Source organism: Mustela erminea, chromosome 12 (assembly GCF_009829155.1).
Source record: "Mustela erminea isolate mMusErm1 chromosome 12, mMusErm1.Pri, whole genome shotgun sequence".
Classification (NCBI taxonomy): domain Eukaryota; kingdom Metazoa; phylum Chordata; class Mammalia; order Carnivora; family Mustelidae; genus Mustela; species Mustela erminea.
The window spans coordinates 4,783,191-4,802,480 of NC_045625.1; the positions used below are offsets into that span (position 1 = coordinate 4,783,191).

A 19,290-nucleotide genomic window follows, 5' to 3' on the forward strand; every position below is an offset into this window, starting at 1 on the left:
CCTGAATAAGGTACAGACTTCAGTGAACAACAACGTATCAGTGTTGGTTAACTAGTTGGGACAAAGTATCATACTAACATCGGAACTTTGTAACATGGAGAAATTGGCAGTATGGCATACAGAAACTAAAACTTTTCTGTAAATCCAAACTATTCTACATTTTTAAAAAAGATTTTACTTATTTATTTGACAGAGATCACAAGTAGGCAGAGAGGCAGACGGGGGAGGGTAGCAGGCTCCCCACTGAGCAGAGAGCCTGATCCCAGGACCCTGAGATCATGGCCTGAGCCAAAGGCAGAGGGTTAACCCACTGACCCATCCAGGCGCCCCCTATTCTACATTTTTTAAAATTTTAATTTCAACAGAAGAAATGAAAGATATAATTAAGGAAATCTCAGAAAAAGTAGCAACAAGATGAATGCTGGTCTTCCTCTCCCACCCCAAAATTAAAGGATGAACCCAGGGGTCCAAACTTAACTAGGAGTGTAGAAACAGGATTTCCTGGAGAAAAAGGCAAGAATTCATCAAATGAAAAAAACATGAGGGGCTCCTGGGTGGCTCAGTGGGTTAAAGCCTCTGCCTTTGGCTCAGGGTCCTGGGATCCAGCCCCGCATCAGGCTCTCTGCTCAGCAGGAAGCCTGCTTCCCCCCCACACCCCGCCTGCCTCTCTGCCTACTTGTGATCTCTGTCAAAAAAATAAATAAAATCTTAAAAAAAAAAAAGAAAGAAAAAACATGAAAAACCCCCAGGTTGAGTACCCAAGATTGCAAGTACCCATGTAATGCTCAGAATAACAGATACCAAAAGATCAAAGTACATCGGGGATTAAGAGAAGAACCCCAAAGTTTATGAAAGTGCCCCACCCACCCACAAGGAAAAAAAAATCCCGGGAGGAACAACCAAAATGACAAATAAGTCTTAAGAGCAACGACGAGGCACTTCTGTACTTCTCACCGACATCATTCCCCTCCCTGGAAAATGATTTTCCACCTAGCATCTAATGCTCAGCTGACCAAGTCAAGTGTGGGGATAGAAAACGACACTTTCAGGGGCGCCTGGGTGGCTCAGTTGGTTGGACGACTGCCTTCGGCTCAGGTCATGATCCCGGAGTCCCGGGATCGAGTCCCGCATCAGGCTCCCAGCTCCATGGGGAGTCTGCTTCTCCCTCTGACCGTCTCCTCGCTCATGCTCTCTCTCACTGTCTCTCTCTCAAGTAAATAAATAAAATCTTTAAAAAAAATAAAAATAAAAAAAAAGGAAACGACACTTTCAGACTCACACAAGGGCTCAAAACGTACACCTCAGAAAGTTGCAGAGGAATATACTCTGACAAGCGAGAGAGCGATCCAACACAGAGACAAATGTCACAGCAGCTCATTGTTCCTTTCTCCTTCCTGGAGGAAGTGATCTCCTCCCTCCCCAGCAACAGCGAGGGCTGCCCCACACCCAGGGCTGGGGGGGGGCCGGGCCACACCAGGCTCGCTCTAAGAGAAACCAGCTCCCTCTACGGCCCCTCTGCTCAACAAGGCTCCTCGGTGACCCACCCAAACAACTAAGATACCTCGTCCTTAATGACAACATGGCAGACTGGACCAACCAACTGGAAACCTGCCCCCTGTGGACTTCCACATACCTAAGGCAATCACGTCCTCATTGTTTAAGGCCGCTTAAGATAGCCACGGTTAGGGGCGTCTGGGTGGATCAGTGGTTTAAGCCGCTGCCTTCGGCTCAGGTCATGATCTCAGGGTCCTGGGATCGAGTCCCGCATCGGGCTCTCTGCTCAGCAAGGAGCCTGCTTCCCTCTCTCTCTCTCTCTCTCTCTCTCTCTGCCTGCCTCTCCATCTACTGTCAAATAAATAAATAAAATCTTTAAAAAAAAAAAAAAAGATAGCCACGGTTACTGATACTCCAACTACCCACAAAACAAATGATCCAACAGAGGGACAAAGCCCCAGAGATGACAACCGAAGGAAGCCCAAGATGGCCGCAGCACAACAGGCAGGTCAGCACCCAACCCAATGAGAGCAGGACAGACGCAGACGGTACCAGGGGATAAACTCACAGATTATCACAGGTCATTGGGCAATGACAAAATAGCATTTGCTGCATTTTAATGGAGCGTTTCTAAAAAGGAGAAGACAGAAGTTTCAATGTTGTTCAATGTATCAATTTACCTATTCTGGTAGTGCTTTCTGTGTCCCACTTAAGGACTTTGTCTTATCCAAGATCCTAAAGATATTCTATGTTTTCTTTTAGAAGATTTACTGTTTCATCTTTCTCAGTTGGCTCTATAATCCACGTAAGCATGATTCTGGATATGATCTGAAGCATTAAGACTCATGGTCCCAGTGCCTTTTTGGAAAAGGCCACCTTCTCCCTTTATCATGTGGTACCTGTGTCATAAACCCACTACTTCTGTGAAGTTTCTTTCAAAATCGTTGTTCCATTCTATCAGCCTATTGTCTATCCCTCTGACGACACGGGGCTACCCTCACTGCCACAGCTTCTTCGAAGCCCGCACATCTCGCACGACAGGTCTTGCAGCTCTGTTCTTCCTCAAGAATGCCTGGCTTATTCTTGGCTCTTCCCGATCAGAATCAGTTTGTCAATTTCCAAATGAAACAACAAAAGCAAAGCCTGCTGGGACCTTGACTGGAATTACATGGAAGCCAGAGTTTAAACTCAGGAGAACTAATATCTTTACAAGATCACACTCACCAGTGCTGGTGAGTACGTGGGGCAAGGACAACTCTCACCCACTGCCAGGGGGCGTGCCGATTGGAAAACTGTCAGCTGTCTGCTGAAGCTGACCATATGCCGCCCCTGCAACCCAACCCTTCCATTCTAGGTATGAACCCAACAGCATGAGAACATCTACGCATCTCGGGAGATGTGTACAAACGTCACCAGCAGCATCATGCAGAATGGCTCAGGACAGGAACTTACGCAAGCTGAAAGTCTATCACCAGTAGAACCAGTCAATACTGCATCCACACAACGGAACACTATACAGCAACGAGAATGAATAAACTCACACACAAGGACATGGATGAAACTCGCAGATACAATGTTGAATGAAAGCAGCACACACAAGAAAGAAGAGCAGAGATGCGGGCAGTCCATAACGAAAACACCAACAGGCACAAACCTATTACACACCAAGTTACCTCAAAATGAATAAAACGTAACTGTAAGAAGAAAACACTGGGAAAAAAATCTCTGTACCTTGGTGGATCCAGCCAATTCAAAATAGAGAAGATAACAGATGATCTAATTAAGGCAGATCAGCAAACATGTTCAAAAAGTGATCATGGGGGGGGGTGCCTGGGTGGCTCAGTGGGTTGAGCCTCTGCCTTCAGGTCAGGTCATGATCTCAGTGTCCTGGGATCGAGCCCCGCATCGGGCTCTCTACTCAGTGGGGAGCCTGCTTCCCCCCCCCCTCTCTGCCTGCCTTTCTGCCAACTTGTGATCTCTCTCTGCCAAATAAACAAATAATCTTTTAAAAAAAAAAAAAAAAGGTGACCAAGGGCGCCCAGCAGCTCAGTCAGCAAAGCATGTGACTCTTGATCTCTGGCTTGTGAGTTCGAGCCCTGCACTAGAGTAGAGATAACTTAAAAATAAAATCTTTACCCTAGAAAAAGTGACTACATATGAAACTTCAAGGAAAAACCCAAAATATGAAAAGCAAAAAAATCTCTGACCACAGTGCAATAAAACAAGACATAATGAAAGCAGAAGTACAAAATAATCCCATCGGTTGGAAACCTTAAAACTCTCTTAAAAATTTTTTTGAATCAAAAGGAAATTCAAAATCATCGCTGCAGAACACCTAGAAAAGCACAGATGGAGAAAAGAACACTAAACATCAAAACTTTTAAAATAGACAAATTTGTACTCAGAAGACATTTAGTAATCTAAAAACCTTAAATTTCTAACAGAAAAGAATAAAATTAAGCATCCAATTCTAGAAGTTGGAAAAAAGACATGATGGAGGCGCCTGGATGGCTCAGTGGGTTAAGCATCTGACCTTGGTTTCGGCTCAGGTCCTGATCTCAGGGTTGTGGGATTAAGCCCCGTGTAGAACTCCCCACTGACAGGGGAGCCTGCTTGGGATTCTCTCTCTCTCTCTGCCCCCGCCCCCACTCTCCCTAAAGAAGAAAAAAAGACATGACTTATTGCTGAGGGATGCAGAGACAATCAATGAGGAGCAAGCCAAAAGTAATTTAATGAATAAAATGGAATTAAAAATAGTTCTTTGAGGGCCACCTCTGCCTTCGGCTCAGGTCATGATCTCGGGGTCCTGAGACTGAGCCCCACATCGGGCTCTCTGCTCGGCAGGGAGTCTGCTTCCCTTCCTCTCTCTCTGTCTGCCTCTCTGCCTACTTGTGATCTCTGTCCGTCAAATAAATAAATAAAATCTTTAAAAAAAAATAGTTCTTTGAACCAAGAAATAAAACAGATAAACCACCAAGAAAAAGGTATGTGGGGATGCCTGGGTGGCTCCGTTTGCCTTTGGCTCAGGTCACGATCCCACAGTCCTGGGATCAAGGCCCAAGTTGGGCGCCCTGCTCTGCAATGACCTGCTTCTCCCTCTCCCTGCTGCTCTCCCTACTTGTGCTCTGTCAAATGAAAAGAAAACGGTATGTGCACCTCATTTTACAGACAAGACACTAAGTCTGAGAGGTTGCAAGATTGGCCCACGGTCACTACCGACAAGTCAGGACACTGGAACACCTGAGCTCAAACCCAGGTCAACCTGACATCCAAGTCGGCTCCAAAACACAGGCACTCAGTGGGCCCCTGAGAATCACCATGGGGCCACCAGGATACGATGCCCACAGTACTCCCAGGCTCTGCCAGTACTCCCGGTGCCGTGGGGAGGGTGCGGATTAAGGGTGTGCTGGAATGGGGTCTGGGCAGGCACTGCATCGGGGAGGGACTCCAACAGAGGTCCCAGAGCCCCAGAAGGTGTGGCAGTCCCAAGCTCCTCATCCACAGGGGTCTGTCTTGAAGTTCCAAGCCACAGTACCTGCCGGACAGTTTCAGTGACCCTTGTCATCACTCCTGACCAACTTAAACTGTTATGGCTCCTTTCTTCATGGGCCAGGCGGTCAGTCCCTACATACCTAGCTCACGGGCGTGGGCCGAAGCCTGCAGAGGACTCTTGACTAGAAATCCACTGCAGTCTGGTAAGAGTTCCTGGCCTAACTCCTCTTTTGAAAATGCGGTTAATTTAACAACAACAAGAAAAGACAATTTCAATTTACAGCTGGAGATGGACAGTTGGAGAGATGTGCCACACACAGGCCTCTCTCTCCCAGGGTCACAACTTACCAGGGACCTGGCAAATAAAAAAAACACATCACACACACACACACACACACACACACACACACACACACCCCTGTACTGGATTCCTCCTCCCTTTTTCCACCTCCAGAGAGCGGTGAATCAGCAAGTGAGCAGCTCTCGGCAAATGCCACTAAAATCTATGTTCTTTCTGGTACAGTCTGATTTAGCAGAGAACAGAAACTGGAGATGGTATTTGTATTGGATTGTTCTTTCTAACCAGATCAACAAAGCAGTTTCCGAGGGCCACCGACAGATGAGTAGACACACGTGACTGACTGACTCGGGTAGAGTCGTCTGAGCCACCAGGGCCCCAACACCAGCAGCCAGGGCACTCGGGAGAAGGCTGAGCAAAACACAGAGACTGGGAGAAGCACCTGCCACAGAAGAGCCAAAAATGCACCTACTGCCCGGTCCCGGGACCGCTCTCCACGAGCATGTATGTCATTCACATCCACACGGGTGACCTTTGTGACCGGTTCTCTGCAACCATTAGATGTCACAAACACACATTCAGCCTCATCAATGCAAATAATGCTAAAGGATGCAAGAAGAGCCGCTCCAGCTCAAAAGCTAATCCCCACTAGCCCTGGGGGACACCCTTCATAGCCTCGGCCCTCAGCTCACACGAACCCAGCAGCAGCTCCCGGTCAAGTTATGCTCTACCGACGGGGAAGTTCCCCCGTGTGCGGCAGCTCACCTTCTTCTCTGAGCACACCCTGGTCATCTAAGAAAATAATATACCAATCCTCCTCATCCTTTTGAAGGCCTACATTTAGTATTTCCCTGTGTAACTGTGCCACATTTACCCACTGCCCTACGGAGAGATGTAGGAATTACTGCCAACTGTGGGCGCCTGGGGGGTGCTCAGTCCGTTAAGCCCGAGACTTGGATTCAGGTCATGATCTCAGGGTCCTGGGACTGAGCCCTGCATCAGGCGGCCGAGCTCAGCGGGGAGGCTGCTTGTCCGGCTCTGTCTACCCCTCCCCCTGCTTGTGTCCCCCACCTTTAAATAAATAAACAAAATCTTAAAAGGAAAAGAAAGGAAACGTTATTTCCAATTGTATACTACGACGAACAATGCTACAAGCCAATTCCCAGTACGTGTTCGCAGACACACCTGGGCCAGTATCTGTGGACTGTCTGACATTTCTACGAAGCATATTTCTCGTTTGGGACCAAGGAACTGAAAGGCTGAAAGGAGACCCCAGACCCCCCACCCAGGTGAAGGACAAAAGGCAAACGCCCTCCAACAGCCACTCACCACAAAACAAAGGCCCCATCTTCCCGCCCTCCTCTGACCGTGGCACGCCTAGAGCGCCACCGGGAGGAGGCAGAAAAGAGGCCACAGGGACTTCCTGACAAGCCCCAAAGGAGACTCCCGAGCAACAAGGCATTGCACCTGGAGGGAAAGGCGCCCTTTAATCAGAGGGAGGAAACAGCCCCGCAGGTGCCCCAGGCCTGCGGGGTCGCTGCCACCGCCACCACCACCACCACCACCACCGCATAGAGGACCGTCCTCACCACTGCAGAAGGAGCAGTCCTAAAGTCCCGGTGTGGAGGCCACAGGTGAAGGAGGAACGGGCTGAGGTCGCTCTGTCCTCTGCCGTCAAGCCCCTCCTGTCACATATACCGAGCTCCAGGCCCTGGGGTGTCTGCTCACAGAGACGGGTCAGCAACAGCGCAGGCCCCAGAAATCCACCTTTTCTCTGATGAAAGTAAATTAACTCACCCACACGCGCTGAAGGCGGGGGGGCTAAAAGGACCGAGTTGGTTTAAACGATCTCCGACGAGCCCAAAGGACCAGACCCCGGAACCCACATGCTATTCATTCCGGGAGCCTCCAATGCTACAGGAGCCCAGGAAGATTACCGTCACTGGGCCACCAATGTGTGAAGTATCTAAAAGGAAGAACCCGAAAATAAGGGACCAGTGTTCCCAGGGGCTTTCCCCAGCGCGCCTGTGGCTGGAGCACAGGTGGAAACACAGCAAGGTAACTCACTAGTTATTCGTGAGGAGTCTTAGCGCAATGTGGCCGGCGCTGCTAGAACGCTCTTCTCACAGTCCTGCCGCCCCCTCGCCGCCCCCTCGCCTCTCCCACCAGTCCTCACACACCACACTGTGCCACTCCCTACCCTAGACAGGTTCCCGTCCCAGAGTGCACGGCCTACTCTGCCCCCACTACCAGGACGACACCAAACCCTATATGACCAGAAGACCTCGGGCGCGGCTGCATGCGCCTGTTATGCTCTTTGCCGCCACCAACAGCGACGCCGCAGTGTCCTGACTCATCCAGAGTGGCAAAGAACAAGGTGACGGCCTTTTTTATTCCTTAAGAGAACAAGAAAGGACCCAGTGACAATGCTGGGGAACCATATGTAAAGTAAAATGTCTTTTATTTGTCTTTATTGACATTAAGATATACCGATAAGAGCGCCTGGGTGGTCCAGTCAGTTAAGTGCCCGACTTCATGGACTCTGGATTTCGCCTCAGGTCATGGTCTCGGGATCGTGCTCGAGCCCTGCCTGAGCAAGCCCTGTGTCTGGCTCTGCGCTGAGCCGAACCTGCTTAAGATTCTTCTCTCTCTCCCTCTGCTGCTCCTCACCCCACCCTCCCTCTCCCCGCCCCCGTCCCTCAGGAAAAAAAAATGTGCCTATAAAATTCCTGTCTCCTGTTTTCCAGCGGTCACTTAAAATTCATATGCAGAGTTAAAGCATTCCCATTAGTGGAAAACAAAACTGTTCTCAAGACAGCAGTCATCTCTTTATCTGAAAAACGGACAGCAGACAGGATGAAATGCCTCATTTTCTACTTTGTGCACTTCTCGAATGTTTGGGGTTTTTTAACAAGCCTGTATGGTTACCGACACATTGTTTTTAAGGTCTGGGTAAACTGAGCAACACAGAATCAACGTTCTGCCTTGTTTCTGAGCTGAGCAGGGGCCACAGTCACAGCAAACACTCTAAGACAGGTTTCATCCCATCTGGCAGGAAACAGAGGCCCAAAGGCTGTACCCCACTTGTTGAAGCCCCTACCGCAAGCAGATACGAGGGACAGAAACGAACACTCCCGTCTGCCCGATGCCCAGTCGGGGGGAGCCAGGGTCATAGCTGGCACGCTGCAGAGCCTGCCTTGCACCCATCAACTACCTGAACACACTCATCTTTACTCCTCAAGGTATTTACCCAAAACTCTCCAGGAATAGCAGGGACTCGGCACAGGGCGGCAGCAAGTAACCCAACACCCCAGCAAGGTGGTATTTACCTGGGACAGAGAGAAGGACCGCAGAGTGCTCTGATGCACCTGCCCCTCGGGGAGACCCCTGGTCAAGGGGTCTGAGCTCCTGGAGGTGATGGCAGGGGCCCTTTGATTTGGGTCTCAGTTTTCTGCATGTAGCACAGGGCCCAGCACACTATTAGAAACACTAACATCTAGTCAACAAATGAGCCCCAAGTGTATACGGCAGCCTACCCCAAACCCCTAGGCCTCGGCTGGTGCTGCACCCAGGAACCATTAATAGCTACTGTTTACTGCGAGCCTGCTTGCCTAGTGCCAGGTACCTTAGAAACACTTTGGCGAGTGACCTGCTGGAGGCTTCGCCCCATCCAGAAGGAAGGTGTTACTGCCGTATTTTGCAGACAAGAACAGGGACTCTGAAAGATGAAACCACCTTGAATCACCCAGCTCGCAAGCGGTTGAACCTGGGTTCCACCAGGAAGAAGGCAGTGGACCTCAAAGCCAAGGGGAAAGGAGCAGGAGGGAGCCAGGCACGCCCCCCTCTGCTGGTGACTTCTCCCAGGTCAAGCTAGGGACACCGACCTTCCAGGGCCAGAGGCGCCATCCCAAACTGCACCCCCACTGGGCACTTTCTCTCACCAAAGCACAAATCCTTCCCCACCTGGCCTGACGAAATATCATCCGGGCATCTCCAGGGGTTTCATCTCTGCGGTCACTTCACCCAGGAAGCATGATTTCCTGGAATAACCAGATGGGGAAAGACCGGGCCGAGAGGCCAAGGGGTAGAGCAGGCTGAGTGGCTGAGCAGACGTGCACGACAGCCGTGATCAGGAAATGCAACAGAGGGTTGGCCTCCAAGTTAGTCCCACACAGCGAGAAATATTAACAGCAAAAAACCACCAAGGGCTGCAAAATGGGAGCCTCAGAAACCTCCAAAGAGGCTAGGCTCTGGTGTGTAAAGGCTGGAAGAAAACATCTGTGCGAACAGGCTACCTGTGCCTCTCCTTGCAACCCCTCCTGGCCCTCCCCCAGGGAGAGCACCTCCTGCCATGGCCAACTCTCCAAGCCTCCAGACCACGGTAAATGTCGCTCCCAAAACAAAATCCAGGATCCTACCCGGACTGCGGCAAGCCTGAAACACTAAGTGCCTTTGATCTGGGAAATAAGCTCATCCAAAATGATGCGTAAAGGCCACTCATTCAGTGAAGTCCACGGTCCAGAAACACTCACTCTCATATACTATTGTTTACAAACGGACGCAGTTTTCTGAAGTTATTCAGCAGAACTCTTACCAAAATGCCATCCAAGTCCAGTCCACGCCGCAGAAACCCTCACACGCTATTATACACAAATTATATGTTCCTCAAGAAAAATCTGACAGGATTTTACCAAAATTGTGTAACATCCAAAAATTAGAAATAGCCCAGATGTCCATCAATAGGAAAGAGGTTAAATCAAGTATATGCACAAAGTACTCTCTGCAACTGCTAACCAGATGACGTAATCCGTCGGAGAGACCATCGCGGAGCACACGTTATTTTATTACTTGCAAAGGGAAGCATGCTTTAAGAATATAAATGTGTGTGGGGGATAATGTGCACCATTTTTCTTTTCTGGAAGGAATGACAAGAAACTTCTCATAGCGCTTTCTTTGCAGAGAGACTGAAAAAGAGCCCTTATACCTTTTAATACAGCTTAAATTTTCTAACTACCTTTTTTTAAGATTTTTTTTTTTTTACTTATTTATTTGATAGAGAGATCACAAGTAGGCAGAGAGGCAGACGGTGGGGGAGGGAGCAGGCTCCCTGCTGAGCAGAGAGCCTGATGCAGGACTCGATCCCAGGACCCTGAGATCATGACCAGAGCCGAAGGCAGAGGCCTTAACCCACTGAGCCACCCAGGAGCCCCTACCTAACTTTTTTTAAAAAAAAGATTCTATTTAGTTATTTGACGGAGAGAGGCAGTGAAGAGAGGGAACACATGCAGAAGGGAGCTGGAGAGGGAAAAGCAGGCTCTCTGCTGAGCAGGGAGCCCGTCAAGCCCAATGCGGGGCTCAATCCCAGGATGCTGGATCATGACCTGAGCTGAAGGCAGACGCTTAACAACTGAGCCACCCAGGCGCCCCCTCTACCTTTTTTAAAAAGTAAACTGGAAACATCTGGGCCATGGAATTATAAATTATTTTGGGGTTCTTTTCTTCATACACTTGTAGATTTTTTAAACTTAATAAATATTATTTTTAAAAAACACTGAAAGTGTGATAGATCTGTATATATTAATCCGAAAAAATTCTCCTGACACGTTTAAAAATGCATGTTGTGGTACAAGAAAAGCAGTATGATCCCATCTGTGTTCTAGAAGCCTACCTACAAAGGGCCGCATTTACACGCGCATCTAGAGTCTGGGAGTTTAAACATGCCCAACTATAAACAGTACTTACTGCCTGGGAAGCTGGAGGAAAGAGCTTTCATTTTTTTCTCCATACACTTGTTTTTTTCTTGTTTTTAATGAGTATGTACACTTTTGCAATTAATTTTATATCAGAAGAAAATCCCACTTTCTGCTCGAGGACAAGGTCTCCACTGTCCCCAGCAACTTGTGAACACTCAGCCCATTCACCCTCACGGCAGGTCAGCCAGGCGGCAGGGACAGGCCCTCCTCCCAGACAGGCATGCGTTTCCGCGCGGCCCAGGACAGAGCAGTTCTTGAAGCTCTGCACTGTGTGTAAACAACACCTGCCGAAAAAAGCTCCAGGAGACACAAAGGAGCCCTGGAGAGCGGCTGGGATGACCTCCTTTTCGCAGTTGGTCCTGCAGAAATGCATGCCATCATTCTACACAAGGATGCCATCTCCAAGGTGATCTCCAAGGTCAGTGGGAGAGTCACCTCCCGCTTCCCAGGGCCCGAGTCCTACCTGCCCTCCCCCAGGCTGGTGACCAGCCACGGCGGAGTACTCACACAACAGGTTCCCATCCAAAGGGCTCCAGCGCTCTGGAAAGCAAGCTGACCCACAGGCTTTCTACTGCGGCCCACAAAATTCTGATTTCAACTTAGAAACACTTTTAATACTCCATGGCTTGGCATACTGTTTTCAAAGGATACTTCTTTCTTTCTCTTTTGTTTTTTAAGCTTTTGTTTTTTAAGCATCTTTACACCCAACGTGGGGCCCAAACTCACAACCCTGAGATCAAGAGTCACATGCTCCACTGACTGAGCCAGCCAGGCGCTGACTTCAAGTCTGTTACATGTTCCAGGACCTTCCCTCGCCTACCCAGGCTGAGTGGCCCTGACTCCTCCGCACACTTCCATGAGAGCCTCCTCACAGCTCCGCCGCCCCTTCTGCACGCGGGCACCGTCCCTGCCAGACACCGAGAACGGCGAGCTCCAGGAAGCAACAGAATTCTGCTTCGTGGCCCACGCTCCCTCTCTCACTCCACCGGGGAAAATGTCAGTCAATAAACAAGGGCAATTGGGGCGCCTGGGTGGCTCAGTGGATTAAGCCGCTGCCTTCGGCTCACGTCACGATCCCAGTGTCCTGGGATCGGGCCCCGCATCGGGCTCTCTGCTCAGCAGGGAGCCTGCTTCCTCCTCTCTCTCTCTGCCTGCCTCTCTGCCTACTTGTGATCTCTCTCTCTGTCAAATAAAATAAATAAAATCTTTTTTAAAAATTAATAAATAAATAAATAAAAAATAAACAAGGGCAAGAGGGCATTTATAATTTGTCATCTAGGGGCGCCCGGGTGGCTCAGTTGGTTAAACCTCTGCCTTCGGCTCAGGTCATGATCCCAGGGTCCTGGGATCAAGCCCCGCATCGGGCTCTCTGCTCAGCAGGGAGCCTGCTTCCTCCTCTCTCTCTGCCTGCCTCTCTGCCTACTTGTGATCTCTCTGTCAAATAGATAAACAAAAGCTTAAAAAAAAAAAAAAAGCAACAGTTGTCCTCTACTGACAGAGGACCGGATAAACACTCGGTGATATATGGAATGGGATGTGGAGTATTATTCAGTCGTGAAAAGGAATGGAGTCCTAACACCTACTACAGCACGGATGAACTTTGAAAACAGCATGTGAAAAAAGCCAAACACAAGAGGGCAAACGCTGTAGGATTCCACTGAGAGAGAGAGAGAGAGAGAGAGAAAGGAGACGGTGGTTGCCAGGGGCTGAGGGAAGGGGAATGAGGGATCCGTGTTCAACGGGTACAGGTTCAGTTTGGGAAGGTGATAAAGTTCTGGAGACGGGCGGCGGTTGCACCACACTGGGAATGCACGTGAGGGCACTGAATTGGTACTCTTAAAAAACAGTTAAAATTTTTAAGATTAACCTTAGAGAGGCCCAGGCGGCTCAGTCCATTAGCCGTCTGCCTTCAGCTCAGGTCCTGATCCCAGGGTTCTGGGATCGAGCCCGTGTCAGGCTCCCGCCTCAGTGAGGAGCCTGCTTCTCCCTCTGCCCCTGCTCCCCCTGCTTGTGCATGTACGTGCTCCCTCTCTGACAAATAAATAAATAAACCTTTGGGAAAAAAATGATAAACCTATGTATACTCTACTACAAAATATTGTCTTAAACAAGGGTATTTAAAATTGTAAAAAGGGGCACTTAGGTGGCTCAGCTGGTTGAACATCCGACTCTCGCTTTCAGCTCAGGTCATGATCTTGGGGTTGTGAGATCGAGCCCCGTGACGGGCTTGGCGCAGGCAGAGTCTACTTCAGATTCTCTCTTCCTCTCCTTCCCACTCACTCTCTACCTCTCTCTCAAATAAATAAAAGCTGTGAAAAGAACTACAAAGAAAAGCAACAGAGGCGAGGAAAGAATCATGGGCGCATGATGACAAAGTCACACTGAGACGCTCCCAAAGGCCTCTTTAAGGAGGTGCTGCCTTCTCTCCCCTGGACCATGAGCTCCCAAGGAACCCAAGTGTGGCACTCACATCTCTGTGTCCCCAGAACAGCAAACATTTAAGTCAAGACACTTGTTCAGACTCATCCCGGTAAATGGAGTAAGACTTCAGGGTTCACTCAGCAGGGGGCTTAGCTAGGACTGAGACACCCTGGACTGAGATACTCAGAACTTAGTGGCCCAGGAAGGAACCACTCTGGAGACAAGGCTGGAGTCAAAAGTGACAAGGGCCGGGACGCCTGGGTGGCTCAGTTGGTTGGACAACTGCTTTCGGCTCAGGTCATGATTCCCGGGATTGAGTCCCGCATCGGGCTCCCAGCTCCGCGGGGAGTCTGCTTCTCCTTCTGACCTTCTCCTCACTCATGCTCTCTCTCACTGCCTCTCTCTCAAATAAATAAATAAAATCTTAAAAAAGAAAAAAAAAAAGTAACAAGGGCTAAAGGCGAAAACCCACTGTGTGCCAAAAAGGACTGAAGAAGGAGCCTGCATCCTCCCTATTCTGCAAATGTCCCTCACAGGAAATAATCAGCAATGCACCCCAAGATGTACGTGTCAGGATGCGCCCTAAAAATCTGTTTACAAGAAGTGAGTAACAACAGTTCAAATGTCTAACAAAAGAGGATTCAATAAATCATGGCATATCCATATAAAGCAATTATACAACTGTTAAAATATATTTTTGGGGCTCCCGGCTGGCTCAGGGGGTAGAGCATGAGACCCTTGATCTCGGAGGTCATGAGTTCAAGTCCCATGTCGTGCGAAGAGCTTACTTAAAAATAACAGTATTAGGAAAATACCCTATAATGTTAAGAACTATAAACTGTGAGTGGCATATACAGTAGTTTATTGATTTTGAGAAAACAAACACACACTCAAAGGAAATACACTGGCCTTTACGGCGGTTCTCTCTGGATGGTGAGGTCACAGGTGATTTGTATTTGTATTTTTATCTTTATTCTTTTCACTAATTTCCTTCCCAGTAAAAAAGTTACTTTTACGAATAGGGAAAAACATTTGTAACAGGCCTTTGCGCAGTGCCCGGCAAAGACCACATGCTCCAGGGGCACCTGCTGCAGGACAAGGACTTCGAAAATCAACAAATCACTGCTTTTGCAACACCACCAAGAGGAAAAGACCAATGGTTCTCTCGGAGGAGGAGGAAAGGATACAGAGCACAGCTACAAAACCAGCTGCAGAGGTGGGAGCGGAAGGAAGCACTCTCAGGGAGCCCGTCAAAGACCGCCAGCAAGTTAAGATCAAGATGGACCTCATTCTGCCCCCACCCCCGCCCCTCCCTCTGCAGGCAGCCCAGGTCGCTGCCGGCATCTTTTGGGCACAACCCAGCCATGGCTGACAGTCAACAAGTATAGGGAACGACAAGGCTCAACCAAGACTCCCGGCTCGAGTCACACAGGCAGCCTCCCTCCGGTGCAGAGGTTCCCCGCAGGCCTGCCACAGAGACAAACAATGACCTGTACCACCGACAGCGGAGCTGGGGGTTTGGAGCTCCCAGGTGAGGAGGCCTGGTCCAAATGGCACCTTTAAAACCTAAAAGCTTGTCATAACCAATTTTATTTCATCAGAAATCTCACCGTCTTTCTCCTCTGTCTCTCTCTCTCTCCCCTGAGCACCACAGGCGATCCCTTTCTTTGTCCAAATGACAGACCAAAGGTTCTTAAGGTTATACAAGACCCAGAAAAAATGCGACTTTCTTAAGAAAGAAATTGAGTCATGACTTGAAAAGCAGACAGTCTAGTTAGGCCTGACCAAGATATGAAATTCAGAGCATAAAACCCAACAGATCTCTGCTGGAAATTTTATATTTCAAGGGGAAGATACTGCTTTAAAATCCATGTAGACAGATCCTATCTGATATCTGCCAAACCACAACAAGATACAAATGCCTGATGGTAGAGAAGCCTCATTATCAAATTTAGAAATACACCGCACTAGCCCACCTGGCCTCTTCTGGTGTGAAACAGAAACCAACATAGAAATGATCAATCTTAAATGGTAGAATAATGAGACATATAACCAGCATACAGCCATTAGCAACATGAGTCAGTACTTTGTGCAAGCTTAAAAAAAAAAAAAAGCTTTAAAGTACAATAAAATAATCCTTTGCAAAAATAGAGAACTGAAATTTAAAAGTGGGTGGGGGATGGTGAACAGGCCTAACAAAAATCCGTCAGCCAGGCCAGGCCAGGCCAGGCAAGCAGACCGTGCTGGAACTAGTTCTGACTTGCCATTCCTGAAATTCCACTCTCCCAGGGTTTTCTGGCTCTCCCTTCCCCAGGCTCTTTACCCATCTGGGCTCCAAGGAGACTGCAGAGGACCCAGGCCACGGTAAGCAACAGCCTCTTCCCCACCGACCCCAAACCCCCCCAGCCCCCCGCGAGCTGAACTAAAGCCCCTCCATGCAGCCTTCGAAAACTGAAAATTCACAGGTAAACCAAAAGATTGCTGGGAAGGGCAGGGTATTCATCTCCTTCCCTAACAAACCAGCTAAAAAACAGTCCAGAGCCAGACCTGGCCAGAATGAAATCAGATAGAAAAAGAGGGCCAAGAGGCAGGAAGCTGGGAACACTGACAGGGTGACATGGCCCCGCTAAGATGTCTCAGTTCCACAGCCAGTGGGCCTGGAGGAGGTTCCGAGGAGGTTTTAAGAAAACACAACAAAACCAAGATGGTTGTGGGAATGTCAAAATGCACCAAAACAAATGCCCAGCAGACTACAGAATCACTCAGCCCAAGAGACGATCTCCAGGGACATTTACAAACAAGCTACAGGTTTGGCCTGGGTCCCAGCCCTCACCTGTCACCAAGACTGGGGTCAATTTCCCCTGTTAGCCTCAGTCCCTGCTATGCTCACCAATAAACGTCGTGAGCGGCCTAGCTGTTCTAGGCCAGTCTAGTGCTTCCAGGCATTAAGTAGTAGTCGTAATAGAAAAATATCAGCTAGGGGGGCACCTGGAAGGCTCAGGGGGTTAAAGCCTCTGCCTTCAGTTCAGGTCATGATCCCAGGGTCCTGGGATGGAGCCCCACATTGGGCTCTCTGCTCAGCGGGGAGCCTGCTTCCCACCACCCCCACCCCCACCACCCCCACCCACCCCCAGCCTCTCTGCCTATTTGTGATCTGTCTGTCAAATAAATAAATAACATCTTAAAAAGAAAAATCACCGAGGGATAGAATTTGAGGGTGGGGAAGTCACAGGGCCATCAGCCAGAGGAACGGGAGAAAAAGATCAGGACTGGAGCAAGGACCAGAAAACTCGGCACCCGACAAAAACAACATACATCTTCATCACCCTCCTACGGACAGAAGCAGAAAGTGAGGCTCACAAGAGCCCCAACAAATACCCAAGTCAAGGCATTAATTATTCCCATTTTACAGACAGATGGAGGAGTTGCGGCTCAGGGACTTGCATAAGGTAACCCAATAAGGAGCAGAATCCAGGCTCCAAGAGACACCTGCCCGAACAAGCACAGGCTCCCCAGGTGATTATTTGCCATTCCCAAAGGAAAGCAGTCATCCTCAAAAGGCAGGAGTCCCCAGCCTCTGCTTGTTGTTCTCAGTATCTCCCACTGTTCTAGAACTGCCTTCAGCCAAGCTGCAGACCTGCCTTTAGAAGGGACAGGCACCCCTAGACCCAAGGACGGTAACATTACCACACAAGCCAGTTCCTGTGGGGCTCCAAAGGGCACTTGTCTCTCCACAGAGGCCCAGCACTGAATGCACAAGGGCCCAGAGAGAGATGTTCCATGGGCTGAGTGTCTTAGCCCCAGCACCTGTGGCATCCACCGGGTGGATCGGGTCAGCCCTATGGGTGGCAACGCAGCGGCTGGATTCCATCCCAGGGGGGTGATGGCAGGTACAGAAACAGCAGCAGGAGAAACAACTATTAACCACCAACTGTGTGCCAGGCTCTTCTAGCGCTTTCACCCTCACCCTAACCCTACAAGGCGGAGAATGCACTATTTATGCCAGCGAAGGCTCTCTGGACCCTAGATTTCTCTGGCAGAAGCAGGATTGGCACCCCAAAGCCTGGGCCTCCCAGTCCCTCACACCACACAGCACTGTACACAGGGCCGGAAGGCTGCAGATGGAAACCACGCTAGGACTTCAAACGGATGGTTCCCAAAACCAAACTGGAAAATGTATAAAGCCACATAAAATGCACACACGATCTTAAGGGGCGGGGGGAGGGGGGGTGTCTCAGGGCTAATTTAACAATCGTGGAAACCAAAGGCTTCTGAAGGTTTCTCCCTGGCAGCCATTTAGCAAATGACACAGTCTTGAGAGCCTCCCCAGCCCCCGTTCTCCCCGCTTCCCCCAAGCTAACCATCCCCTGGAAAAACACCTCCTCTTCTTGCCTAAAGGTGGGCTCGGACCTCCCACGATATTTAGAAAGCGAGGGAGAAAAGAGAAAGCCACCTTCCAATTTTGTATAGGCAAATTCACTCCAGAGGCCCACGATTTCAATAGTGCTGTTTCTGACTTAGGAGAAGGGACAAAAACGAAAAAAGAAGGGAAGGAGGAAAAAACAAAACAAAAACAAAAACAACAAAACCCCATCTGGCAGGCCCCGAGCAGCGACATCCTGTTTATTATTAAACATTCTCAGGAACAGAGCATTAAGTATTTCGAAAATAATCCTGCCGCTCGCGCACGGAAACCGCGGCCGGCGGCGGCTCCGAGCCCCCCGGCCCCGAACGCCGAGTCCGCGGGCTCGCGGGGGGGGGGGGCACCGCCGCGCCCCCCGCCCCCCCCCTCCAGCCCTGCGGCCGTGGGGGGTGCCCCGACCCCGGGATTCCCGCTCGGGGTGGTGCCCGGGCAGGTCGGCCCGAGAGAGGAGAGGGGGCGGGGGGCGCGGGGAGGCCGCCCCGGCCACTTCCAGAGCAGCGGGGCGCTCGGGACCGCCGGCCTGGACGCTCGGGAGGCGGCCCCCGGGACGCGGCGGCCCCCGCAGCCCCGCAGCCCCGGCCCCGCCGCCCGCCCAGGCCGCGCGGCGCCGCACAACAATGGCGAGCCCGGGCCCGGCCAGCCCGCCGCCGCCTCCCCCCTCCGGCCGTCCCCCGCCCGGCCCCGCGGCCCCGGCCCTCACCCCGGCCGGCGGGCCCCCGGCGGCGCTCGCGCACGGAGGGCGGCCGGGCCCGGGCTCGCCGCTGTCCGTCAGCCGCCGCCGAGACAAAGCCCGGCCGGGCCGCGCCGCCGCGCCGCCTCCATCTTAGCGCCCGACCGCCGCCCCGGCCCCGGCCCGCCCCGCGCCGCCCCGCGCCGCCCCGGCCCACCTGGTCTGGTTCCGCGGGCGCGACTGGGCCGGGCGATGGCGGTCGGGCGGCGGTCGGGCGCGGAGGCGGCGGGATGGCGGCGGATTGCGAGGCGGCGGCGCGGCTGCTCGCTCGCGCGCTCCCTCCCTCCCTCCCGGGCTCGCTCGTCGCTCGCTCGCTCGCTGGAGCCTCGGAGCCTGTGTCTCGCCGCTCGCCTCCCTCTCGCGCTCGGCTCCCCGCCCCCCGCCTGCCGCCGCCCCCGCCTCCTCCGGCCTCCGCCTCCCGCCGCCGCCCGCAGCCGCGCCTCGGCCCGCGCAGCGCCCCCTGCCGCGCCGCCCTGCCCGAGGGGGGCTAGGGGCCCCGGGAGGGGAGGGGAGGGGCCGGGCAGCGGGCGGAGGGGGGGGAGGGGGGAGGGGGAGGGATCCCGGGGAGGCTGGGGGGAAGGGCACGGGAGAAGGATTGGTGGGGGGGTGCGGGGGTCCCGGCCCGGGAGGGGCGGGGCCGGACAGCGCGTGGGTGGGGGGAGGCACGGGAGAAGTGGGG

The 19,290-nt window shown here is 51.4% G+C and overlaps 2 protein-coding genes across 9 annotated transcripts in view; one reads left to right on the plus strand and one right to left on the minus strand.

Annotated features, from left to right (window-relative positions):
- The window catches only part of PRRC2B (proline rich coiled-coil 2B), a 91,788-nt gene extending 72,794 nt beyond the window's left edge, over positions 1-18,994 (minus strand). For 5 of the 8 annotated variants that reach the window (XM_032307905.1, XM_032307908.1, XM_032307904.1 and 2 more), the window contains exon 1: positions 18,769-18,992. The gene's annotated coding sequence lies outside the window, so the exon portion shown is untranslated. Of the gene's footprint in view, positions 1-18,768 lie in introns of all 8 variants that reach the window. The other 3 variants (XM_032307906.1, XM_032307907.1, XM_032307911.1) reach the window with 2 other exon arrangements.
- Positions 11,405-19,102, plus strand: LOC116570872 (translation initiation factor IF-2-like). The gene is made up of 2 exons (XM_032308460.1): positions 11,405-11,536; positions 18,254-19,102. The coding sequence occupies exons 1-2, from the start codon at positions 11,405-11,407 to the stop codon at positions 19,100-19,102; spliced, it is 981 nt and encodes a 326-aa protein (XP_032164351.1).
- Positions 19,103-19,290: the final 188 nt, after the last annotated feature.